A 22,466-nucleotide genomic window follows, 5' to 3' on the forward strand; every position below is an offset into this window, starting at 1 on the left:
TTTTTATTTGTAACCATTTTCTGTTCCTATTATCTCACTTAGTATCACTTAAATCTCTGATCTTTATTAATAAACTTGTTCTTGTATGATAAGTTCATCTCAGTGCTGTGTTATTAAATTGAGGTGTGCACCTCACCTGAGCCAATAGGCTCCTATGAACTCTGTCTCTTTGGACCTGGTAATTTCTGCGAGTGTCCAGTGACAGGGGCTGGATGCTGCAGGGAGATGCTTCTGGATAGTTTGGGAACTGAAGTACACCAAGGATAAACGTGCAAGGCAAAGTTAGGACAGGTGGAGTCCTAAGAAGTTTGTTTGGGCTGTGGTGGAGGGGAACTGTCACACAGTTTAACACCAACAAATCCCTCTTTTGCTAAGGCAGCGGAGTAACAAGGTGCATGACAGTTCTGGATGCTCTGAGAGAGTATGTCAGATGCTAAACAACAGTTTCAGTTCCCATTTATCCATTTAAGATCTGTTCCATTAGCCTTACAAAGAAGAAAAAGGCCAACCATTCTTTAAATACAGCAGTAGACTCCAAGCTCCTATCTCTAACACAGATAAGCAGTCAGGTCACAGAAACCACCTCTCAAAATAAAAAAATCCTCTGCACACTAGTCCATGAGGCTGGGAAAGTTGGGAACGTGGTTCGGTGGGGGAATAGAAGTGGGAAGTCATGTAGTCCATGTTCAGGAGTGATGGGGCCCTGCTGGGGGAAGCTTTGGAAGATAATCCTCTGACATTTTTTTGCAACACTAAAAGCTATGGATGGAAAGCTAGAAAGAAAGCTGATACTGTACTTTGTCATCCTGCTTAGGGAAAATTAAAGGTCCTTTGTCTTGCCCATCCCCATCCCTCCAAAAATAGGGCAGAATTCAGCCTGGAATTAATTGGAAGTATGGAATCTGAGTCTTAGTGCAGGTTTCACTTTTTATCAAACACAAAACTTCACAGCAATTTTTAGAAACATGATATATGTCACTGTTTCAGTATCTCCATTCTTTGCATGGGGCTGTCAGATAAATGATTTGCAATAAATAATTCTGCCAGCTCTATATAGTTTCTTTCCTTAAACCAGGTAATGTCACAGTGCCATCTGGTGCACACTAGAGGGAACATCATACAGAGAAAATATTTGTAAAGGTCTTTTGTGCATGACTTGCACTCTTTATTAGACTACATAATACATGTATCTTAGCTAAAACCAGACTCTCTCTGCAGAACTTTCTCTAATCATTTCTTGATTACCCTGGTTCTTAACTATGAGGAACACACATCCACTGCTGCTGACATAATGCAAAGTCTGATTCTCAGAAGGCCCAAACACCTGCAGATCCCATTGATTTGAATGTTCCCTTAGAATATGTGCTAACTAGTTATGCTAAAACTATCTGTTTGACTGTGTATTTAGCTGTGACACTGAGAACCTTTCCCAGATCTGAGGAAGAGCTCTGTGTAGCTTGAAAGTTTGTCTCTCTCAGCAACAGAAGCTGATCCAATAAAACATACTACCTCACCAACCTTGACTCTATTGATGTCAGCTGTCACTTTGGATGCTCAGCTCTTCTGAATATTAGGCCCAAAGAAAGGGGATTTTTCAATTTTTCAATTTTTTTTAAAATATCCCCTAACTTACTCAAAGTAAATTTGTGGCAGACCCATTGTACCATAAGAGTCATATAGGAATAGATTTGTTTTGTCCAGATTGCTTTGTGATAGATTACCACAATTTGGCCTGATCCATTGCCCACTAAAGTTGATGGGAGCTTTTCTATCGATATCATGTTGGCATTGGACCAGGCCCTTTATGATAATGTATAATCACTGTATATAGTGACTGTGACCCAGGGACCCCATGTTCCCAACTGGCAGAGGACACAGTGATTACTTAGGGTTTTACAGGGATCTGCTGGGTTGAAGACCTGCATAATAGTTCACCAAAGGGGGACAGGTGATGTCTTTAAAGAGAGCCAACAGCCCCCTGGTCATCATAATCATTGTGAAATGTATATACAGATAATACTTAAGTTACGTATCTTTAATGAAAATTATTCTCTTAAGGTCTTGGTGCTAAGGCAGGTCACCAGGAGATGACATACCTCCTGCCTGAAAGGAACTTCTCTGAGGTATCTGACATCTATCTCCCTTTATGGCCATTTGTGTATTGGGTATTGTATGCCTCAAAGTGTATGCCTGTTTGCATACTGATTACGGAGCCAACTGCAAACTGAGATTACAAAATCTGCATGAGAGGAAGTCTACAGAAAGAAACAAACAGCAGTGGGTATCATGAATAAAGTCAAAGGCATGGCATGATATGTGCTGGAGTGCAAAGAGACACACTGAATCCCTCACTTAGGAGGCAAAAGGACAGTGGGCATGTTTCATGAAAGAAGGGTCACAGCCAGCCTGACTCTAAAGAGCTGCATGGATTTGGGCAAGCAATACTTTATTAGCCATGAGAGTATCTTGTTAACTAAGTCTAGGCTCTAGAATGAGTAGTATGATTTTTTTTATAGGTAACCGTTTGTTTCCAGTACTTCTACTTGAATTTATGTTTGATTTCACTATAAACACATCTAAGTGCTGTGAGTTAAGTGGAGTGGTGATCTGAGGTAGTACTGGTAGATCTGAGATAGAACTATTTCTTTGGAAGGAGTGAATCTGGGAATACGGCGAGTGTCCAGTGGACCAGGGACACACTCAGCAAACTTAGGGGTTGGAGTGTGCCTATTGCTAATCTTTAGACTAACAGGGGATCCTGAAAGGCCAGAGGAGAATGCTTGTTCCCCTGGCTGGTAGAGTTGGGAAGCTGACCCATGGCAGACACAGAGAAGGCTTCCTCATGCTAAGGACATGTGATAGCGAGGTGCATTACAACCCAGGGTACCCTAGGAAGCATCACAGTGACTGAGATTTAAGGGCTTCTGCTTCCTTAGGCTGATACTGTCTCCAGCTGCAATTGCTGGGAACTGAATAATACTGTAGGGTTCAATCCTGAAATCCTTGCTTAGGTGAGTATAGCTTAGTCTTACATTGACTTCATTATGGGAACAATAGGATTTGAATATGGTTTAAATGTGACTACTCACCTGAGCAAGGACAACACATGTCAGTAAGGGTTACAGGATCATGCCATTACTGTCTTTATTAGTGGTGGGTGGGGGAATTCCAAAAGATTGATTGGTTTCAATGGATTTACATCTAGAATGAGTTTACCCCCCATGATTTTAAAACCACAAGGCTACCTTCCCATTCTCCTGTCGGAGATGGTTTCTTAATGACATAGTTTAACTTTGTGAGGAAGAAAGTTGACCTCCCCCATCAGGCCAAGTGATTAAGCAAATTCAGACAGGCATCCAAATTTCAGGATTTTATCCAAACCAAATCTGTACTCCAGACCTACAGAGGTTCCCTAGCAATTGGAATAGAAATATATGTCACGGGTTGTGACCTGCAAAGAAGGAGAAAAAAATAATCCCATATTTTACCTAAATAGCAGTTTCTATCTCAGGGTCTGAGCCAGCATCCCTTGCTGTCATAAATATAAAGGGAAGGGTAAACCCCTTTGAAATCCCTCCTGGCCAGGGGAAAGCTCCTCTCACCTGTAAAGGGTTAAGAAGCTAAAGGTAACCTCGCTGGCATCTGACCAAAATGACCAGTGAGGAGACAAGATACTTTCAAAAGCTGGGAGGAGGGAGAGAAACAAAGGGTCTGTGTGTCTGTCTATATTCTGTCTTTGCTGGGGATAGACTAGGAATGGAGTCTTAGAACTTTTAGTAAGTAATCTAGCTAGGTATGTGTTAGATTATGATTTCTTTAAATAGCTGAGAAAAGAACTGTGCTGAATAGAATAACTATTTCTGTCTGTGTATCTTTTTTGTAACTTAAGGTTTTGCCTAGAGGGGTTCTCTATGTTTTGAATCTAATTACCCTGTAAGATATCTACCATCCTGATTTTACAGGGGGGATTTCTTTATTTCTATTTACTTCTATTTTTTACTAAAAGTCTTCTTGTAAGAAAACTGAATGCTTTTTCATTGTTCTCAGATCCAAGGGTTTGGGTCTGTGGTCACCTATGCAAATTGGTGAGGCTTTTTATCCAACATTTCCCAGCAAAGGGGGGTGCAAGTGTTGGGAGGATTGTTCATTGTTCTTAAGATCCAAGGGTCTGGGTCTGTAGTCACCTAGGCAAATTGGTGAGGCTTTTTACCAAACCTTGTCAAGGAAGTGGGGTGCAAGGTTTTGGGAAGTATTTTGGGGGGAAAGACGTGTCCAAACAGCTCTTCCCCAGTAACCAGTATTAGTTTGGTGGTGGTAGTGGCCAATCCAAGGACAAAGGGTGGAATATTTTGTACCTTGGGGAAGTTTTGACCTAAGCTGGTAAAGATAAGCTTCGGAGGTTTTTCATGCAGGTCCCCACATCTGTACCCTAGAGTTCAGAGTGGGGGAGGAACCTTGACACTTGCAAACCCCAAATTCCCACTGACTCTAAGGGGAGCTTTGGTTGTGCAAAGTATGCAGGACTGGGTCCACGAGAAGCAACAACCAAAACAGTGCATTGTTTCAGAGATTCTCAAACAAATGCAGAAATCAAATTCCCTAGGAGCTTTCCCCTTTTGAACACCATTTAGATGCTAGAAGAACACGGTAAACCACAGAGAGATAGAATGAAAAGGAATATATTCACTTTCCTTCTAGTGCTAAAAATGTACCCTTATGTCAAACTTACAACTACTATAAAATGCACTGTGCCTACAAAAATTGTACACCATATGGAATATAAAACAGCATTTTACAAAAAACAAAGTTTAGCAAAGAGCTAGTTAACCCTAGTTTCAGATATTATGCTAGAAATACCAATGGCCTAGCCAGCTGGCCCTAAAGATATCTAAGAGCGAGGCAAGTTGGAAAATCCAGCTGATTCTAATGATGAAAGATCTGAGTTGTGAAGACAGAGGAGAAAGCCTAAATATATATAGAGCACCTGAAAAAGAGATGATTAGGAAGCCAAATATAAATGTATGAAATCCACAGGAAATGTCAGATAAATACAGGTTGTGATAGTCATGGAAATGGTAAATTGGGCTCCTTATGCTGTCAATTAGTCTAGATGATCAGTGCCCTAATGCTTCATACTACAGTAATGCTGTGCAGTATAATCATATAAACTAGGCCCTGCCTTTATACAGCCATATGTGCTACTATATATAGATATTGAAATGCAGAGCAGCATTTAGATTTGTTTTACTTAATAGCTCTTAACGTTTGAACAAAACATTTTGGGTGCTTCAGCAAGTCACAGTGTAGCCATATCGTGCTTACAGTTCCTGATTTCTTGTTTCTCGTGGTGCTATTTAATGGACTATAAAAATTATTTTAACTAATCCATCTTCAATTCTAATTTATGAAAAAGCAACTATTGTGGCTTAGGACAACAAATTAAATAGTATCAACCCTACTGGATGATTCAGAGTTGAGCTTCTTTACAAAGAAGCTTAATTGCTGACCAAATGAGTGTGGCAGTACCTAATATCCATCTGTTATTGTCCATCAACCACTATTTTTGGGAGTTGCCATTCAGCATGTGAAATGCTTGCTGCACTTAAAACTTTAGAGAGTGAATCCTCGCTCTGCTAGGGATCAGGAATAATGTTTAAAGAGATGATTTTTATGTTTATAATGTTTGTGTGTGGGAGTCCCATTTTAGGGGAGAAAAGACACAGAGATTGCTCAGAGTTATCTTGTACTGTACTTTGGCAACAACATCAGCTATTCATGGAATATGCTTCACTCAAAAGTTCCAGGGTGTTTTAGCATTCAGTTAAAAGCAGCATCAGCCACATTAACAGCCACATTAACTTCAATTTTTGTTTAAAGCAATTCCCTATTTCAGCATGAAGCTCCAGGCTAAATATAATCCCATAATCTGGCTCCAGTCAGAACATGGGCCTGCCGCATTCTGTATCAGATTAGACCTGTAAACACTGCAACTGAAGTCAGAGGAAAGACTCCCACTGACTTCAGTTGCCTTTGGATCTGTTCTTAAGTGCATAAAATGAAGGAAATGAAAAAGTACATTGACCAGCCTTCCATGTCTGTCTTGATGGGCAGAGATCTTAATCTGGCAACACTAAAGAGATGTTTCAGAGTAGCAGCCGTGTTAGTCTGTATCCACAAAAAGAAAAGGAGTACTTGTGGCACCTTTAGAGACTAAATAAATTTATAAAATTTGTTAGTCTCTAAGGTGCCACAAGTACTCCTTTTCTTTTTATTAAAGAGATAATTATTGTGCTTCTGTCTATAGCTTTCGTCCTCTAAGTGATCTCAACATGATTTAAAAATATTAAAACTTAATAGTACCTCTGTATATGAGTAGGTATTATTATGCCCACTTTATAGAGATGTTAAAGTAAAATCCTTCAAGAGTGGCCACTGATTTTTAGATACCCATTTTGGGCCCCCAAAATAGAGGCACCCAAAACTGGTCATCTCTTTTGAAAATCTGGACCTAATGCCCTGATCCTTAAGAGACTTAGCGCTATGCTTAACTTTATATATGGTGAGTAGTTCTCACTGAAGTCAATAGAACTACTCACAGTGTGTAAAATTAAGCACAAGTTAAGCATATGGACCCCAACAAACCAAGGGCCTATCCTGAATACAGCCCACTAAAGCTACATTCATCTTATGTCTATTTATATATAAATGCATTACCTGGCCAGATATTTGTGTTAGCCACATTATTATGTATCAAGCCTATTTATTGGCCATGAAGAGTCCATTACTATTGCTTACAGTGAACTCCACTCCCAACACAACCTTCCAAATAAGCATGCTAATATAGCAGATCTCTTAAACATTCTCATAGCACGAACCACGTTGTAAGGGGAAGCTTGTCACATGGATCACCTCCCTTTTTGCAATTCTGTGGATTATTTCCATTCATAATCATGTAACATCTCAGTAACTACAACAATTGCCTGTATGCTAGGGAGATATTTAACATATACTTAGCTGTCTTTAATGTGATTTAGCAGGTGAAAACAAGGAGAACTGGCACCATGTGACCACCCAACTCTCCTTAGAGAAGTTGCTGAGCAAGTGCACAATGGACAATTTTGGGAACCTCTGCACTATCGTATTTTGTTACACAATTAGTCCATTTGTCCTTGCACTTAAACGGTAGGTCCAGGCAGGTATCACCAAATTGTATCAGGAGTATCTGTTCTACAATTTATAAAGGAAAGATGGACACGGAGAGGGTGAGAAAGGATACAAAGGTCTATGGCAAGGGTTGTCATTTATTTTTTTGACAAGGTCCAGACTCCAGAGAAAATAATAGAAATATAATAACAATAATAAGTAAATAAAAAGATTTTAAGGTCCATTCAAAAGTCTGGTGGCCCTGATTTGGCCTGCAGTCTTATTGACTACCCTGGTCTATAGCATAATTCAGTGGTTTTTAACCATTTGCAGACACCTAAAACTTTTTGAATAGAGGTGCGTACTCCTTTGGAAATTAGACACAGTTTGTGGACTCCTAGGGGTCGGTAAATCACAGGTTGAAATCTACGGGCATGATCTAATGAAGGGGAAGCACAGGAGATACAGAACAGAAAGCTGCCTAAACTTATGGGTTTGAACAGTGACAACTTGATGAAGACCATGGGTCTGGAAAATCCCTGTTGATTTTTGTGGGTGGTCTGCCAGTTTTCCCACAGTTTGGAAATTAATACATGAAGGGGAATTGAGAAGAAGATTTCTTGTATTAACAAAATTACAGTGAGAAAAGAAGTAAAAACCTTTTGGAAATGTAAATATTCCTGGTGGGAACCAGCAGCACTGCATGCAATACAATGAGGTGTGGGGAAACTGCAGCAAGTGTGTAATGGAAGCAGGTGCACAGCAGCCACTGTGCAAATGTGTAACATATTAAGAAGCTAGGCACTAGGCAGGGTGCAACGATGCAACACAATGAGCAGGCGTGGGGCAGCTGTGGTGTGAACGTGAAACTCAATAAGGTATGTGACAACTGTGCAACACAATGAGCAGCCATATAGCAGCCCTAGTGCAACGTGCCACAGCTTGGAGCAAGCGATTGGTAGCCGTGGTGCAAACGTGCAACACAATAACCAGACGGGTGTCACCTCAGACCTGCCCACCTTCCCCCACCCCCGAGTGGGCAGGAGCGGGAGGGTCTGCGGCCAGGGTTCGGCTCTGCCGCTCTACCTGCGATGGCGGGTTTGGCGGTTTCCTGTAGCGTTTTGGGGAGACCTGTGAGCGCGGGGAGGGGCTCCCCCGGGCTGAGCGCACCCCAGGCAAGGGCCGGCCTCCTCAGGCCTCCCCACAGGGGTGGGAGAGTAACTGCACGACGCCCCCAATGACTGCTGCGCTGCCTCCTCGTCCTACTGCTCTCTCCCCCCAACCCCGGCCTCGCGAGCCATTCAGAGCATCAACCGCCTCAGGCAGAAGACTAACGGAAACTTTGACTGGAGCCCTGCGCATGCGCCGCCCCACCTCCTCGCCCAGCTCCTGCAAGGCATGGTGGGGGTTGTCGTTTCTTCGCAGGGCTCGGCGGAGGCAGGGAGCGGGAGCTCGAACTACAGTTCCCGGCAGCCCCTGCGTCCCACCCCGTCCCGGGCGTCTCTGTGGATGTGGGGAGCAGGGGGAATAATGAGATGCGTGTGAAGCGGCTCTGTCCCGCGGGGCGCCGGAGTCGCTCTGTGCCGCAGGTGAGTAGCGGGCTGCGCGCGGGCGGAGGGGTCGAGGCGGGAGCCGTGCGCGGGGCAGCCCCGCCCCTCCTGGGAGGCTTGGTCCGGGGGTGCAGCCAGAGCAGGCTCCGGGAGCCCGCGGGGCAGCCCGGGCTCCTGGCGCTGCTGCTACGGGGGCGGCTTCCTCAGCGCCGACCCGGGCGGCCCCAAGCTCCCGCTGGGGGGGGAGCGGGCTGAGGCCACATCATCTCCGGAGAGAGGCGCAACCGCTCGCGGGGGGAAGAGGGGCACTTTACCGCGGGTGACTTCAAAAGTTGCTCCCGGAGGCGGGGGTGGGGTCGGGAAACTTTCAGTCGCCCTCCCCCGCCCGACTCCGAATCAGAAACGGTGTGAACGAGCGAGCCGGCCACTTCCATTCCCGCGCGCTGCCCGGGACAGACCCGGCTTGTCCCCACACTGTGTGGGGCCATCGCCCGCGCCCTTCTCCAGGGCCGCGGGGGGGGGGCGGGTAACGGGATCAGGCACGCAGAGACCGCTGCAAAGCCTCGTCACGCGTGTGAGGAGCCCCTTCGAGCTCAGGGGCCCCATGGCATGAGTAGGGGGTTTGCAGGGCTGGACCCCAAATGGTGTATGACGTGGGCCTTCTCGGTCAGTCCTGCCAAAAACATAACTTTCAGGAGAGTGAGAAAACTAACAGCCGCCCAGCCAACCACTTGGATGAGGGAGAGGAGTCATGTTTTATTTGTATTATTGTGGCACCTCCGAGTCTCAGTCACAGACCAGGAGCACATGGTTCTGAAAGGTCTAGGTAGGGATAATGGGGATGAATTTACGAGAGAGAAAAATGTAGGTTGAACCTTAGGAAAAATTATCTGGAAGATCTAATACTTTGTGAAACAGTCACCAAACGACCATGGTGGAAGATCATTTGGGACTTTTGAAACTGGACATGACAAAACTGAAAAAAATAGTGTATGGAGCAGTGTTGTACTGGCAGGGGAGTGGACTCTATATCATCTAATAGGTCTTTTCCATTTTTGATTTCTGAGGTTCTGTGAACTATTTTATTTTTACAGTTTTAAAGCATTTCCGGAATGAGCATTGATTTCAAAATTTGAGTTTTAAAAATATATTTTTTTAAATTTTTAATCACTTTATAATCCTTGCATGGGGAAGCTGTATAGATGTAAGTTATATTTACATGGAATAATCTTGTTAAATGAGCCTTTTTAGTATACAACGGTCGGCCCCCATTTTCAATAAACGACTTTAAACATTTATGTGCAGATAATAAAAAATTGGCATGAAAAGACTTAAATACAAATATTTACCATTTTAAAATCTTTTTAGTATAAGAATCGGGCAAATATAAGTGACACCTGGGCCTACACCATGCATCCAGGACCTACATTTGACCTGGTTTCTCTTAATTTCTAGCCACCAATGACATCATGTCAGTTAATTCTTTCGTCTCCTTCTCTTGCACATATCTCTGTGCCTCCTCCTACACTACTGCATATTCTTGGAACCCCTTCCCCAAATTTGTTTACTAAACCACTGCTCTTGTTTCCTTTAATATTCCTTCTAAAATCTAATTGCTGCTATCTCATCTGTGAGAAGTGAGGGATAGGAAAGTAACACAAGGAAAACACACACAACAACCAGCTCTCAGGGTTAAAGGAACAGTTAAGATGTTCGCATGCTTTATTGCAGTGGTTCTCAACAAAGGGTACGTGTACCACTGGAGATACTCAGAGGTCTTCCAGAGGTACATCAGCTCATCTAGATATTTGCCTAGTTTTACAACAGGCTACATAAAAAGCACTAGTGAAGTCAGTACCAACTGCAATTTCATAGATAATGATTTGTTTATACTGCTCTGTATACTATACACTGAAATGTAAGTACAATATTTATATTCCAGTTCATTTATTTTATAATTATATGGTAAAAGTGAGAAAGTAAGCAATTTTTCAAAGTGTGTGCTGTGACACTTGTATTTTTATGTCTGATTTTGTAACTTTTTAAGTGAGGTGAAACTTGGGGGTACACAAGACAAATCAGACTGTTGAAAGGGGTACACTAGTCTTTAAAGGTTGAGTCACTGAGTAAATGCATGATCTTACTATCACTTTTGCCGCCTTTTCTGCTTTGTCTGTTTATGGCCCTAATTTGTATTGTGACAAATGTGTTCTTCGAGGCAGGGACTGTCTTTATTTTTCCTACTTATGAGTGCACAAAAAATAATAATTTTGTTGTAACTAGTTACACTGAAAGACTAAATAAGTAAAAATTTACTTTTATTTTTTGGATGAGGTAATTGTGAGAAGCTAAGATATTAATCTTAAAATAAGACATGGGAGCAGAGCTCCATACCAGCAGTTCTGATTGCTGGATCAGGGACTATTTTTTCCCCAACTTTACATCTCTTTTATGACTTTTTTATGTGTACACACACACTCAAGTAGATCTTTGGTTATATTATGGATAAATATTCACCAGTAGTTTTAATCTGTTAAATTAGGCCTGTAATGTTCATCAGCCTTATTCCTAGTCAGGGTAGTTTTTATTTCCTGTCCTGAAGAAAGCATGGAGTTATTTAACTTTTTTAGGATTAATTTAATTGTTAGAGATAGTAATGTTCTCTGTGAGCATCCCTCATCTACAGAAAATGTGATGAAAAGCATGTGAGCTTTTATGTCTTATATTGATTTATTCTTGAAAAAAGTACATTATACTGTATATAGTTTCCTGATACTTGGGTCACCTGGTGGAGCATTCAGATAATTTCTTTTTATGGGAGCAGAGTTACATGGGGAAATGCAGAAATGTTTGTTTGCTGTTATTCCAATTATATTTCTTGAAACCGTGGAAAAGACATTCTCTGAAATGCTGTGCACTGTCTGCAAAATGTTGAGCATCCTTAATTTCTGAGGTTGTCAGGGGGAGTCATAGAATTGTGCCCTCAGTCCTGTCTCAAATTAGTATGTCTGACATGACATTTCATTGTGTTTTAAACTATCTGTCATATTGATCCCTGTTATAAAATGCAAACTTGCCTCACTTTGTTCTTTAATATAGCCAAATGATAAAGCTCAGCACTATTAAAAATTCAGCCAGAGCTGTTAGTGTAGACAAAATGTATTCAATGAGTGGTTATTTAGCATTGCTCCTGAATGCTTGAAATGCTGGTTCAGGCAATAATATATTATAACAAATAATTAGAGTCCATAATCACCAAATGCAGAGCAAAAAAGAATTAAAATAATCACAAAACAATAATAAATACATATAAAAAAGTGGCAGGTTCACTGTTTGTCAGGTATAAGAACATTAATATGGCGTACAGTAGCTCTTTTGAAAACATTGTGTAAATATCTTACAGCACCTAGAAAAGTTTAGCTGCAGAATTTCACATTTTTATATTGACTTGAATGAATAATATTAGAAAGTCCAAGTTAAGCACCAGAGAATTTTCTAATGATAATATTGTGGTTTTGTGAATATTTGATTGCATTTAATGTATTTATTATCCCACACACCACCTACAGACAAGTATACTCATAAAACAGAGCTGTGCTCAGCCCTTCTACATCAATAGTTACAGTATGAACCACTCTTTCCTCTGACATTACTGGGAAAACAATCATGAAATGTCAAATGGAGCACGTATGCTGGGTAGCTTTAGGCACCATGTATATAGTATGGTATACAACAAGGAAGCAGTTAAGCATCTGTTATTAACCAACAAAATGAATGTAAAAATTGATTAATTACACTATAGATGTATTTGCAAGGAATTAGTAATAGTTTGAAACTAATGTGATTATACTGCTATTATGCAAAATTATAAACTAATTTGAAATAATATCAATTTTTTTCCCCTACCAGGCAGAATACAACATTTCAAAATGCTGCAGATTATCTGGGTGAACCTAGAGATTAGATTTAATGTGCTTGTGTTTTTAGAAATGCTGTTCCTGCATTTCATGAGATAAAACACTTCACAAAAATGAAAACTTGGAGATCAATTAAGGTAACTTTTTTACCATGTCCGTGCATATTAATGAACTCCGAGAAGAACTTTTGAAGAAAGAATAGATTCGTCATAAACACTGATATACGCAGTATTATTGGCTCAGGATGCTATCCACATGTTTTTTTGTTTAAATAGAAAAAGACATCTAAGTGAAGATGAGCCTGTGTTTGATATATAGTGTCTGGAGTTAAGTGAGAGAAGGAATATTTTTTTAAAGATCTACCAACAGTAATCTCTATCTGAGACCAAGATTTTTCTCAAAAGAAATAAAATGAAGGACCTGTGTGAAAAAGCAGTATTGATTTATTCCTCTGAAGTAGACAATTTCATCATGATTTAAGCCTCTCCAAACATCTGGATGTGGTGCTAAAGGCAAGTCTGTGTCTTTGATCAGCTGATTGAAACTGTGGAAAGAGGACCTTTAATTTAAAGTAACTTCCGGCTGAAATTCTCTTGCTCATCAGCTTGAACAGAATGAAAGGGAAAATGAACATGATGTATCAGTCAGGGGCCTCTTACTGAACTGAAAAAGGGAAACTTTAGACTATCCTTTAAACTGTAAAATTATAACAGACACCCTGGTCAAATATTTTTTTAAAAAAGTTGACTACTAGGCAGATCTCTACAGATTTAAAGAAAGTCAGATGTCAGCAAACGATTCCTCTCCTCCATCCTTACAGAAGTTTTCTCCTCCTGCATCTCATGCTGCCGCACCACCAGTCCCTTCTCTGTCTTCAAGTCCCCAGTCGGGGCTCTCCAACCGGCTGTCCAATGGCAGCCTCAGTACACAGAGTCTCACCAACTCCAGGGGCTCTATGCATGGGGTCTCATTCCTGCTGCAGATCGGTCTCACTCGGGAGACTGTCACCATTGAAGCTCAGGACTTGTCACTCTCATCTGTCAAAGACCTAGTTTGTTCTATAGTTTACCAGAAGGTATAGTATAACAAAATACAATGCTGTTGATTGTAATAATTGTTTTAATTTGCTATCATCGCTATCACTCTGTGTAATTTGGGTACATCAAGTGGTTATGTGCAGAGACAAGACCAGTGTTGGGACTGTGTTAAGGCTGATCCCATGTAGTTCTGAAAGGTGTACCTCCCAAGATGGGAGTCTCAGTTAAAAGGAAGTGGGCTCTCCTTATGTCTGTCTTCTGAAATCCTACAACAATAGAAATGTAGTAATAAAGTTGGACTCTTCATACAGTAATTAGTTTTGATAATATGGAAAGAATGTTATTTTTCGCCCTTGTGGTTGTAGTCAGTGTTGCTGCTCTCTAGTAGTGTTCTTCTGTGGTCATTGCTGCTATATATTTGTGTTGAAGAAAACATTGTTCAGTATTCTTGATATAACACAGCAATTCTCAAACTGTAGTCCTTGGTCCAGTGGTGGCTCACAGAACAATTGCTGGTGGTCTGCAGGGGTCTGGTGGGTCACATGATATTGGCTCTTCTTGTTTACAGCTGCAAAATTTCATTAAAAGGCAGCTAATACTTTCCTAATATTTCTTTTCCATGTAAGCAATTGCTATAGTTGTCACAAAGATGCAATATACACTTCAGTGGGAGGGGAGGTACCAATGAGACAATTTTTCTATTAAGATGGGGTCTGCAGTGTGAAAAAAATTGAGAACCCCCAGTATAGTGCTAAAATGTTCTGAGTTAGTAGAAAGGAAATGTGCATTTCATTATTTTTGTTCATGTGTTCTATTTTATGTATAGATTATGTGCTATTAACCAAATTCAAAGTTCACGTTAACTTTCAAGCAAATAATAAAAACAACCTAATTGTATCCATTCCCTCAAATGAGTTGTTATATTAAACAGTTTTATAGAAGGGGGGTGGGAAAAAATCACGAGAGGAAATAAACACAATGGGAGTGTCGACTAAGTTGATTTTCTTTGCCTGTAATTTTTTATTTCTCTGAACTATGTTTATGAATAGAAAGGCTTATTAGACTTGGAATACAGTGTTCTTTTCCCTTACTTAGGATTTTGAGAGGGTGCAGGTAAGCTTGATATGAGCACCAGTATCTAGATAATCTAATTGCATTTCCCCTTCTCCATAAGATTTTTTTTGTATTCTCATTCTGTGTTTCACATTTTTTTAGAAATGTAGTAAACATATTGATTTCACAGAAGTTTTGTCAGCTGTCAAAAATAGTTCAGGCAATGAGCCATATAATTTTTGGTGGGAAAAAATATAGGTGGGACATAAAAGTTAGCACCACTATTGTTTCCAACCTTTTATGGTCCTTCTTTCTTTTTCTTCTCCCTCTCTTTGCATCTGTACGTTTGCTTGTTTCTTCCTGTCTTCACACTTGTAACACCTTTCTCTTTGTTCATTCTCTCTTATTTTGGCACTTCCTGTCTACTCTTGGTGGCCTCATCTATAGCTATTTCATAGCTCAAGTTCAGAAGCATGTTATATGTGGAGCCAGCTAGATTGTAAAATTGGCTAGGATTTCAAGATCCTGGTCTTCCTCTCCCCAGCTGGCTTTAATTAATCTGTATACTAACTGTTGTGACTGATGATGCCAATAGAGAGCTGCTTAGGGAGACCATGCCCCGTGCAGGCAGCAAACCACTGACCAGGAAATTGGGGGATGGCTGCTTATGTGTGTTGGACTTATCTTTTGTAAGTACTTTTGAAGCCAGTGCACAAGTGGCAATATTACCCTACAGTTCACAGCGATATACCAGTATCCTGCCTGGAACTGATCCTGAAGTCAGGTGGCAGAGCCACAATTATATCCATAAATATGTTCTCCTATTAACATAACATTAACATAAACATAACTTTTCTCTGAGAATTATCCTGCACACAGCTATTTATTGTCCCATCAGGAATGCCTTGTAATTTGGTGGTAATCAGGCCTCACCTACCTGTGGCATTTCATAGCACGCTCAGTGTCTCTTCTCTTGACCGGTTAACTTCTTCTAGCCTCAGGACAGTACACAGCTTGTTCTCATGGGTTCAGGAGATGTATGCTTTTTAAAAACTGCTAATAGTAAATTTGTAAAAGTTTAGGATTTGTGATATTTTGGAACTGTTTCTAACTTTTGTTCTTCTTTAAAAATTTCTCAACTCTACTGATAGTTTCCTTTTACTTTTGGTATTTCTTCCCTATGTTTCTTAATAGTGCTTCTAAGTCATATTTCAATTGCATGTTGTTTCTTTGTATAGCGAGATGAGGGAGACCACTCTTGATCTGTCTCTGTAGCCTCAGACACCTCTGGATCTGAGGTTGAATTGCCTGCCTACCTTCAGTAGCTCCCTACCGCAGGACAAGTTGTAGAATATGAAAGCATGTTGGTTGGGGGGCTCCAGCTGTCCACAGAGTGTTGATTAGTAGCCCTTTCCTCCGTCATAACCTGGAGCAGTAGGGGCAGGATCTCTTTGCAAGTCTTTCCAAATATCTCATATTTGCCCCTCTTAAAAACAGTTGTCTTCAAGCACGTTTTTATTTCTCTTAGGGTAGCACAGTATACTTGAAAACTACACTTCCATCAGAAAGTAGAGTAGCTACTACAGGTAATAGCTAAAAGTTCTATAACTTAAAGAAATTGGAGAGCAATTTCTCTTATTTTTTTCAGTTTACTTTGTGTTTAGTCAGTTTTGCTATTTTGACAATGGTCAGTTGGACTTCCTGTTTTATGCACTGCCCTTGGGGGAGCTCAAATCATCCAGGTGCTGCAAAAGGGCACTTAACCGGTTTTGTTCAATATCTTCATAAATGATCTGGAGGATGGTGTGGATTGCACCCTCAGCAAGTTTGCAGACGACACTAAACTGGGAGGAGTGGTAGATACGCTGGAGGGTAGGGATAGGATACAGAGGGACCTAAACAAATTGGAGGATTGGGCCAAAAGAAATCTGAGGTTCAACAAGGACAAGTGCAGAATCCTGCACTTAGGACGGAAGAATCCAATGCACTGCTACAGACTAGGGACCGAATGGCTCGGCAGCAGTTCTGCATAAAAGGACCTAGGGGTGACAGTGGACGAGAAGCTGGATATGAGTCAACAGTGTGCCCTTGTTGCCAAGAAGGCCAATGGCATTTTGGGATGTATAAGTAGGGGCATAGCGAGCAGATCGAGGGACGTGATCGTTCCCCTCTATTCGACATTGGTGAGGCCTCATCTGGAGTACTGTGTCCAGTTTTGGGCCCCACACTACAAGAAGGATGTGGAAAAATTGGAAAACGTCCAGCAGAGGGCAACAAAAATGAGTAGGGGACTGGAACACATGACTTATGAGGAGAGGCTGAGGGAACTGGGATTGTTTAGTCTACAGAAGAGAAGAATGAGGGGGGTTTTGATAGCTGCTTTCAACTACCTGAAAGGGGGTTCCAAAGAGGATGGGTCTAGACTATTCTCAGTGGTAGTGGATGACAGGACAAGGAGTAATGGTCTCAAGTTGCAGTGGGGGAGATTTAGGTTGGATATTAGGAAAAACTTTTTCACTGTGAGGGTGGTGAAACACTGGAATGCATTACCTAGGGATGTGGTGGAATCTCCTTCCTTAGAAGTTTTTAAGGTCAGGCTTGACAAAGCCCTGGCTGGGATGATTTAACTGGGGATCGGTCCTGCTTTGAGCAGGGGGTTGGACTAGTTGACCGCCTGAGGTCCCTTCCAACCCTGATATTCTATGATATTCTAACAGTAGTGGCATCGCAATTGAAATTGAAGAGGGAGTAGGCATACCTTTTCACTGAGAGGAAGGGGAAGAGAGAGAAGATTGGAGGGCCACATATGTCTGGTTTTGCTCTTGAACTTGCCCCAAAAACTCCTTTTAAAATCATCAGGAGAGCAGAAATAAACCTTTCCAAATTGAAATTCAGGGCATTCTGTGTAAAGGGTATTCTATATCAGAAGATTTTTTTTAAATTAGTCAGTTTAAACAAGTCAGGTTGTCAGTGTTCTTTAAATCTGATAGGGATATTCCCAAATTATCCTTATTTTTACAGCCATGTGGGGGATTGTAACCATGTCTGAACCATAATTAGCACTGCTTCTGTCTTTCCTTATTTAGATTACCTGTATACCAGCTACATTTTTGTCAGGGTGGAGTTTGGAGAAGAACCTTAGGCATAACTAAATAAAAATATAAACTTGAAGTGCATGTTGTTAAAAATAGACATTCATATGTAACAAGTGTGTTAGAGCAGAGCGAGTCTTGATATCTGATAAGATGTGGGAGCTGCCTCAATAGTACCCGATTTAATGTTTAAATCTGCTGCTAACTGCAGCTGCTTTCTTCCCTGCACACCCTCTGATGTCAGGAATGAAGTGAAAAGTAGAACTGTTTAGCAGTTTTCAATAGAAAACTAATGTTTTAGTGTATTTTGTGAGGTGTTCAGCTGACAGTGTGCTCTAAATTATAGCTAGTATTTTCTTTGTTCTAGATAAAGTAGAGGCAGTGTTCTCATAAATTTATTATAAATGAGAAAAAGATGTTTTACCAGTTTAGGTTTTTTTTGTTCTGTTTTCTTTAGAACAGCAATCTCTGACAAGATCTCTTCTGTTATCTCTCTACCCTTGCAACCTGTCCCCACCCCTTCTCAACTCCCGTTATCCTTGATTCCGCCAGTTATTTTAGCTTTCTTTTATCTTTACCTGCAATCTCGTCTGTGGCTGATTTCCTTTTGCCTTGAAGAATTATATTTTTGTGTGTGTGGAGTTCTTATTTTCCTTTCTGACTACTGTTCTCCCTTTGTCTCCAAAATCATAATGTGTGCTATTTTTTCACACTTCTTAGATTTCTTCCCCTCTTAATTTCTTTATGGTCCTTCCAAGTTGGCTTCCTCCCCTCCATTTCCTGAAACTGTCCTGACTAATGGTCACCATCTGGCAAAGTCAAGGGGACACTCCTTATTTATACTGATTACCCCTCAGATTTCTCTCATCTTTGATTTCATCATTCTGTGCTCTCCTTTTTCTCCTCCCATCACCATATATGGTGGCCTCCTTGAAGGTTCTATTCTCAGTCCCCTCCTCTTCTTTCTCTGACCTCATGTATTTCCTCTGCTTCATCTACCACCTCCACACTTATTCCCAAATCTAGCTCGTTACATTAATTCTCATATTTCTTGTTCTATCTATCTCTTGGATTTCGATATCATTCCGCAGTTGTCTCCTTTCTTCCTAATCTGCCTCCTTTAACTCTATTAACAATTCCTTTACTTTCTGTCTGCCAGACTCCCAATCCTAATCTTTTTTGCTCTTCTCTCCTCCCATATGCAATTTCTTGTTATGTTTTGTCATGTATACCTGTAGCCTCTTCAAAATCCAGCCTACCCCATCATCTGCACAGCTGTATCCTGTGTGTGGCACCTGGTCACCTTGACTACTGTAACCTTCCATTATTTGGCATCTCTGGTTCTCATTTCTTCACCCCTCTAGCAGTAACATTTTGGATACACTTAAGTCGTCATCCTCTCCCTCCACTCCAGCTGTGTCAGTCCCCTTTTTGAATCCCACCATTAGCTTCCCATCTCTCTCAGCATCAAATTCAAGATCCTACATTATCTTGTCTCCTCCACCTTTGTATCTGGGTCTTTGTGTACTTCTCCATCCTTTTACCTGATTGTTACCTTGATCTCCTCTTTTCAGCTTTGGCCTTTGCCTTTGATCATTTTGCCTTCCATACTCAGAGTAATCTTCCTGTTCTTGTCTGGCAAGATTCCATTTGCTTACTTCACATCTCTTTATAGCCCACGTCCTCTGCCAGGGCTTCATATCTTTTCATAACAATCTCCTCCATCCTTCCCTGAATTATTGCTTACTGTTTTGTCTTATCAGAATTGAGGCCTCAGTCTGTTACAAATTTACACATGTGATAATCTTACTGAGTCTGCAGGATCAGGGTCTTGAAGTATTTGCAGGATTTTTGGGTGGGCAGTGTAGTTGAAAGAGCACAATCAACTTGAAATATAGTCATTTTCAAAAAGGAAAAGTAGTTTCAGATATTACTGTGACAGAATGGTAATTTCCTGCAATATCCTTGGAAGACCTCATTGTATTAAATTTATGTATTATTGTGGGCCAGGATTATATGTAACCTCTTTAAGGGGAAGATGTGATAGATGTGAGACTTTAGAGTTCAAAATACTATATTGAAAATGTTGCAGACAGATACTGACTTTTGGGACAATAAGTGTTAAGTGGATTTTCTTGGGATTTCATAGGGAGAGCGGTTAATGCAAATTCCTCTACTCTGGTTTTGCAGGAACACAGCCTTTTGAAGTTAGTGCCCCTCTCCTAAGGGCATATCTGCTGATCATCTGCTACAGAAGGCCAAGACCAAAGCTGTATAAATAAATGGCTGATGTGCTGAGCCTTCATTCTGGTTCTGGATCTAAGATGGATGAACTTGTAATCAGAGAGAAAATCTGGTTGTGGGTTTTGAAAAATTAGAATTTACCAGAACCCTAGGTTGTAGTTGGGGATGACCTCTGGGAAGCTTTTTAGCATGGTTGTATGTTCATTTATTTTTTAATATTTTTTCTGTAATATTTTTACCTTAAGAATAAATGTGCTTGCTTAGGAAGGAGTTGTCTGGTAACTTGTAATGGTGTGCTATACACTGTTTATAGTCTTTGAAGAGAAAGCAAAGCCTAGGCAGTGGCCTGTTGAAGCAGTTTAGCTTGCTGGGGATATCACAGTGTAAGGCAAGGTTCTGTGTAGTCTTAAAATCCCTGGTCCAAAGTTAGTGAGATGCATGTGTCCGAACAAGAGAGTTACTGCTAGAAGCCTGAAGTGGATGTCCTGGGTGGACCTTGGAGGGGGCATACAGGTGCAGCTACCTTGAAACTATGACAACTATACCTGTTGCTAAGTTTCCCTGGCAATTTTTATGATTTTGACATTTTCTCCTATTTTATAAAAATGTTTCACGTCTCTTGTTCCTGTGTGAAAGACCAACACAAGCATTGGAAGAAATAGACTAATTGAGGGGAAACTGTGCATGTGACAGCACTTTGGTATGGTTAGTTTCAGTAAATAAATGTAAATATCCTTTGTTATGGTAATCTTGGCTGCTGCTTGAAACAATAGCAGATAAAAATGAGACAGAAGTGTGATTTTTAGTTTTTGACTGGTCACTGTGCCCCTCCTGATAGTGCAGCTATGTTCCAGTGTAAATCTTTCTTTGATCGTTGTATAATTCTACTTATATTTTTCCTGAAAATTGCCCAGTTCACTTTGAAGGCAAAAGTGAAATTTTCTGCAAAGTTTGAAGAGACTTGATCAATTTTTTTGAGTTAGTGGTCATTTAAAAAGATTATCCTAATTTGAAATTTCTAATTGGGTAACATTTAATGTGTGTCTAAGACACAAATGGCTGCTTAACCCCTTCAGATTTTCTATATAACAAAATCCAGGGTTGGATAGGGATGACTCACAATAGCTAACTAGCTGGTACTTTTTTTGTGGTGGCTGTCATTGTTCCAGAATCTAAGCTTTCATTTAAAAACAAAACGAAAAGCCTCTCTTCCTTATGTCTGAAGATAACTTTCAAAATGTTAACTAAGTTGTGTCTTCCTGAGTCTGCAGATAGCCTGAAACTATCCTAATAAGAGGCATTTGTTGCTACTATTTATATGGAAACATGAGTTGACATTGAAACCTTATGACAGTTTAAATGTGAGGATTAACTGTTTAACTGTCGATCAGAGTAGATGAGGAATAGATCACATTATGACAGTATGCTCATGACCTACGGTGAGTGGTGTCTCATTTTGATGTCAGGAATGGGCAGCTCAGGGGAGAGTACCACTATTGTCTGCCTTAGGTTCTTCCCCTGGTTAAATCTTAACTCATGCATAGGATATATTTGAAGAAATGAGGTTGTAATTAAGCAATGTATTAACTATTGTTGGATCTAGTTGTAAATGTTAGTTTGTTTATAGGTAGTGTGCTCTTTCGTAGTTGATTGTAACTTAGCATGAGTCCTAAACTACACTTATGTAAAGGACTGATTCTGTTCCCATTGATGTCAATGGCAGAACTTCAGTACATCACAATGCAGGATTAGACACTAACAGGAGCAGTGGTACAGGAGCTAGCAAACAGAGCTCAAAAACAGGGAAGTTTGGGGGAGGAGCTGTGTGGTGGTCTGGTTTTGTTTTGGTGTTTGGTTGTTTTTTTTGTTTTTTGTTTTCCTTGGTAGAAGCTTAGGCAGGAAGGCTATGAAAGATTCAGAGGCAACAGTAGTAGTGACCTAAGGAATGGAAGAGACAATGAAGATGACCGGCTATAGAAGATGCAGATACATTATTCTGGAGTGGGTATGGTTAAAAGAGCTTCATTTGTATTGTGTCACCTGATAGAGCTGATGGAAGAGGTTTGGAGATGCAGGTGGAAACTATGGTTGAATTCTGAAGGTGATTCCAGCAGATAATGGAGGAAAGGCAAGAGGAGGCTGAAGGGAAAAGTCAAGACTTGCAGATGCAAGCTGGACTGGAGAACTGAGAGACTAGACTGCTGGGTAAGGAAAGCAGCCATGGAAGCATGAGAGTACGAGAATCATGAAGAGGAAAGGGCTGGCTAGTGAAGGAGAAATATAGCTCAGGAACAGGTTTGCTGAGTTGAAAAATGAAGAAGGGGCATAGCAGGCAGTACAAGGTGGGAGGATAAGGAAGAAAAGAGCAGCTAGTCCTACAAGAAGAGGGGACAAGTCAATGGAGACAGTCAGTCAAGCCCCAGGAGAATA

General features: G+C 40.8%; 1 protein-coding gene across 2 annotated transcripts in view; it reads left to right on the forward strand.

Annotated features, from left to right (window-relative positions):
• The first annotated feature begins 8,619 nt into the window (after positions 1-8,619).
• The window catches only part of PRKD3 (protein kinase D3), a 78,754-nt gene continuing 64,907 nt past the window's right edge, over positions 8,620-22,466 (forward strand). Inside the window, exons 1-2 of one of the 2 annotated variants that reach the window (XM_077813520.1) lie at positions 8,620-8,732; positions 12,603-13,685. In XM_077813520.1, coding sequence (XP_077669646.1) covers positions 13,395-13,685 — 291 coding nt within the window. In that variant the 5' untranslated portion in view covers positions 8,620-8,732; positions 12,603-13,394. The remainder of the gene's footprint in view (positions 8,733-12,602; positions 13,686-22,466) is intronic. The other variant, XM_077813521.1, reaches the window with a different exon arrangement.

Source organism: Eretmochelys imbricata, chromosome 3 (assembly GCF_965152235.1).
Source record: "Eretmochelys imbricata isolate rEreImb1 chromosome 3, rEreImb1.hap1, whole genome shotgun sequence".
NCBI classification, from domain to species: domain Eukaryota; kingdom Metazoa; phylum Chordata; order Testudines; family Cheloniidae; genus Eretmochelys; species Eretmochelys imbricata.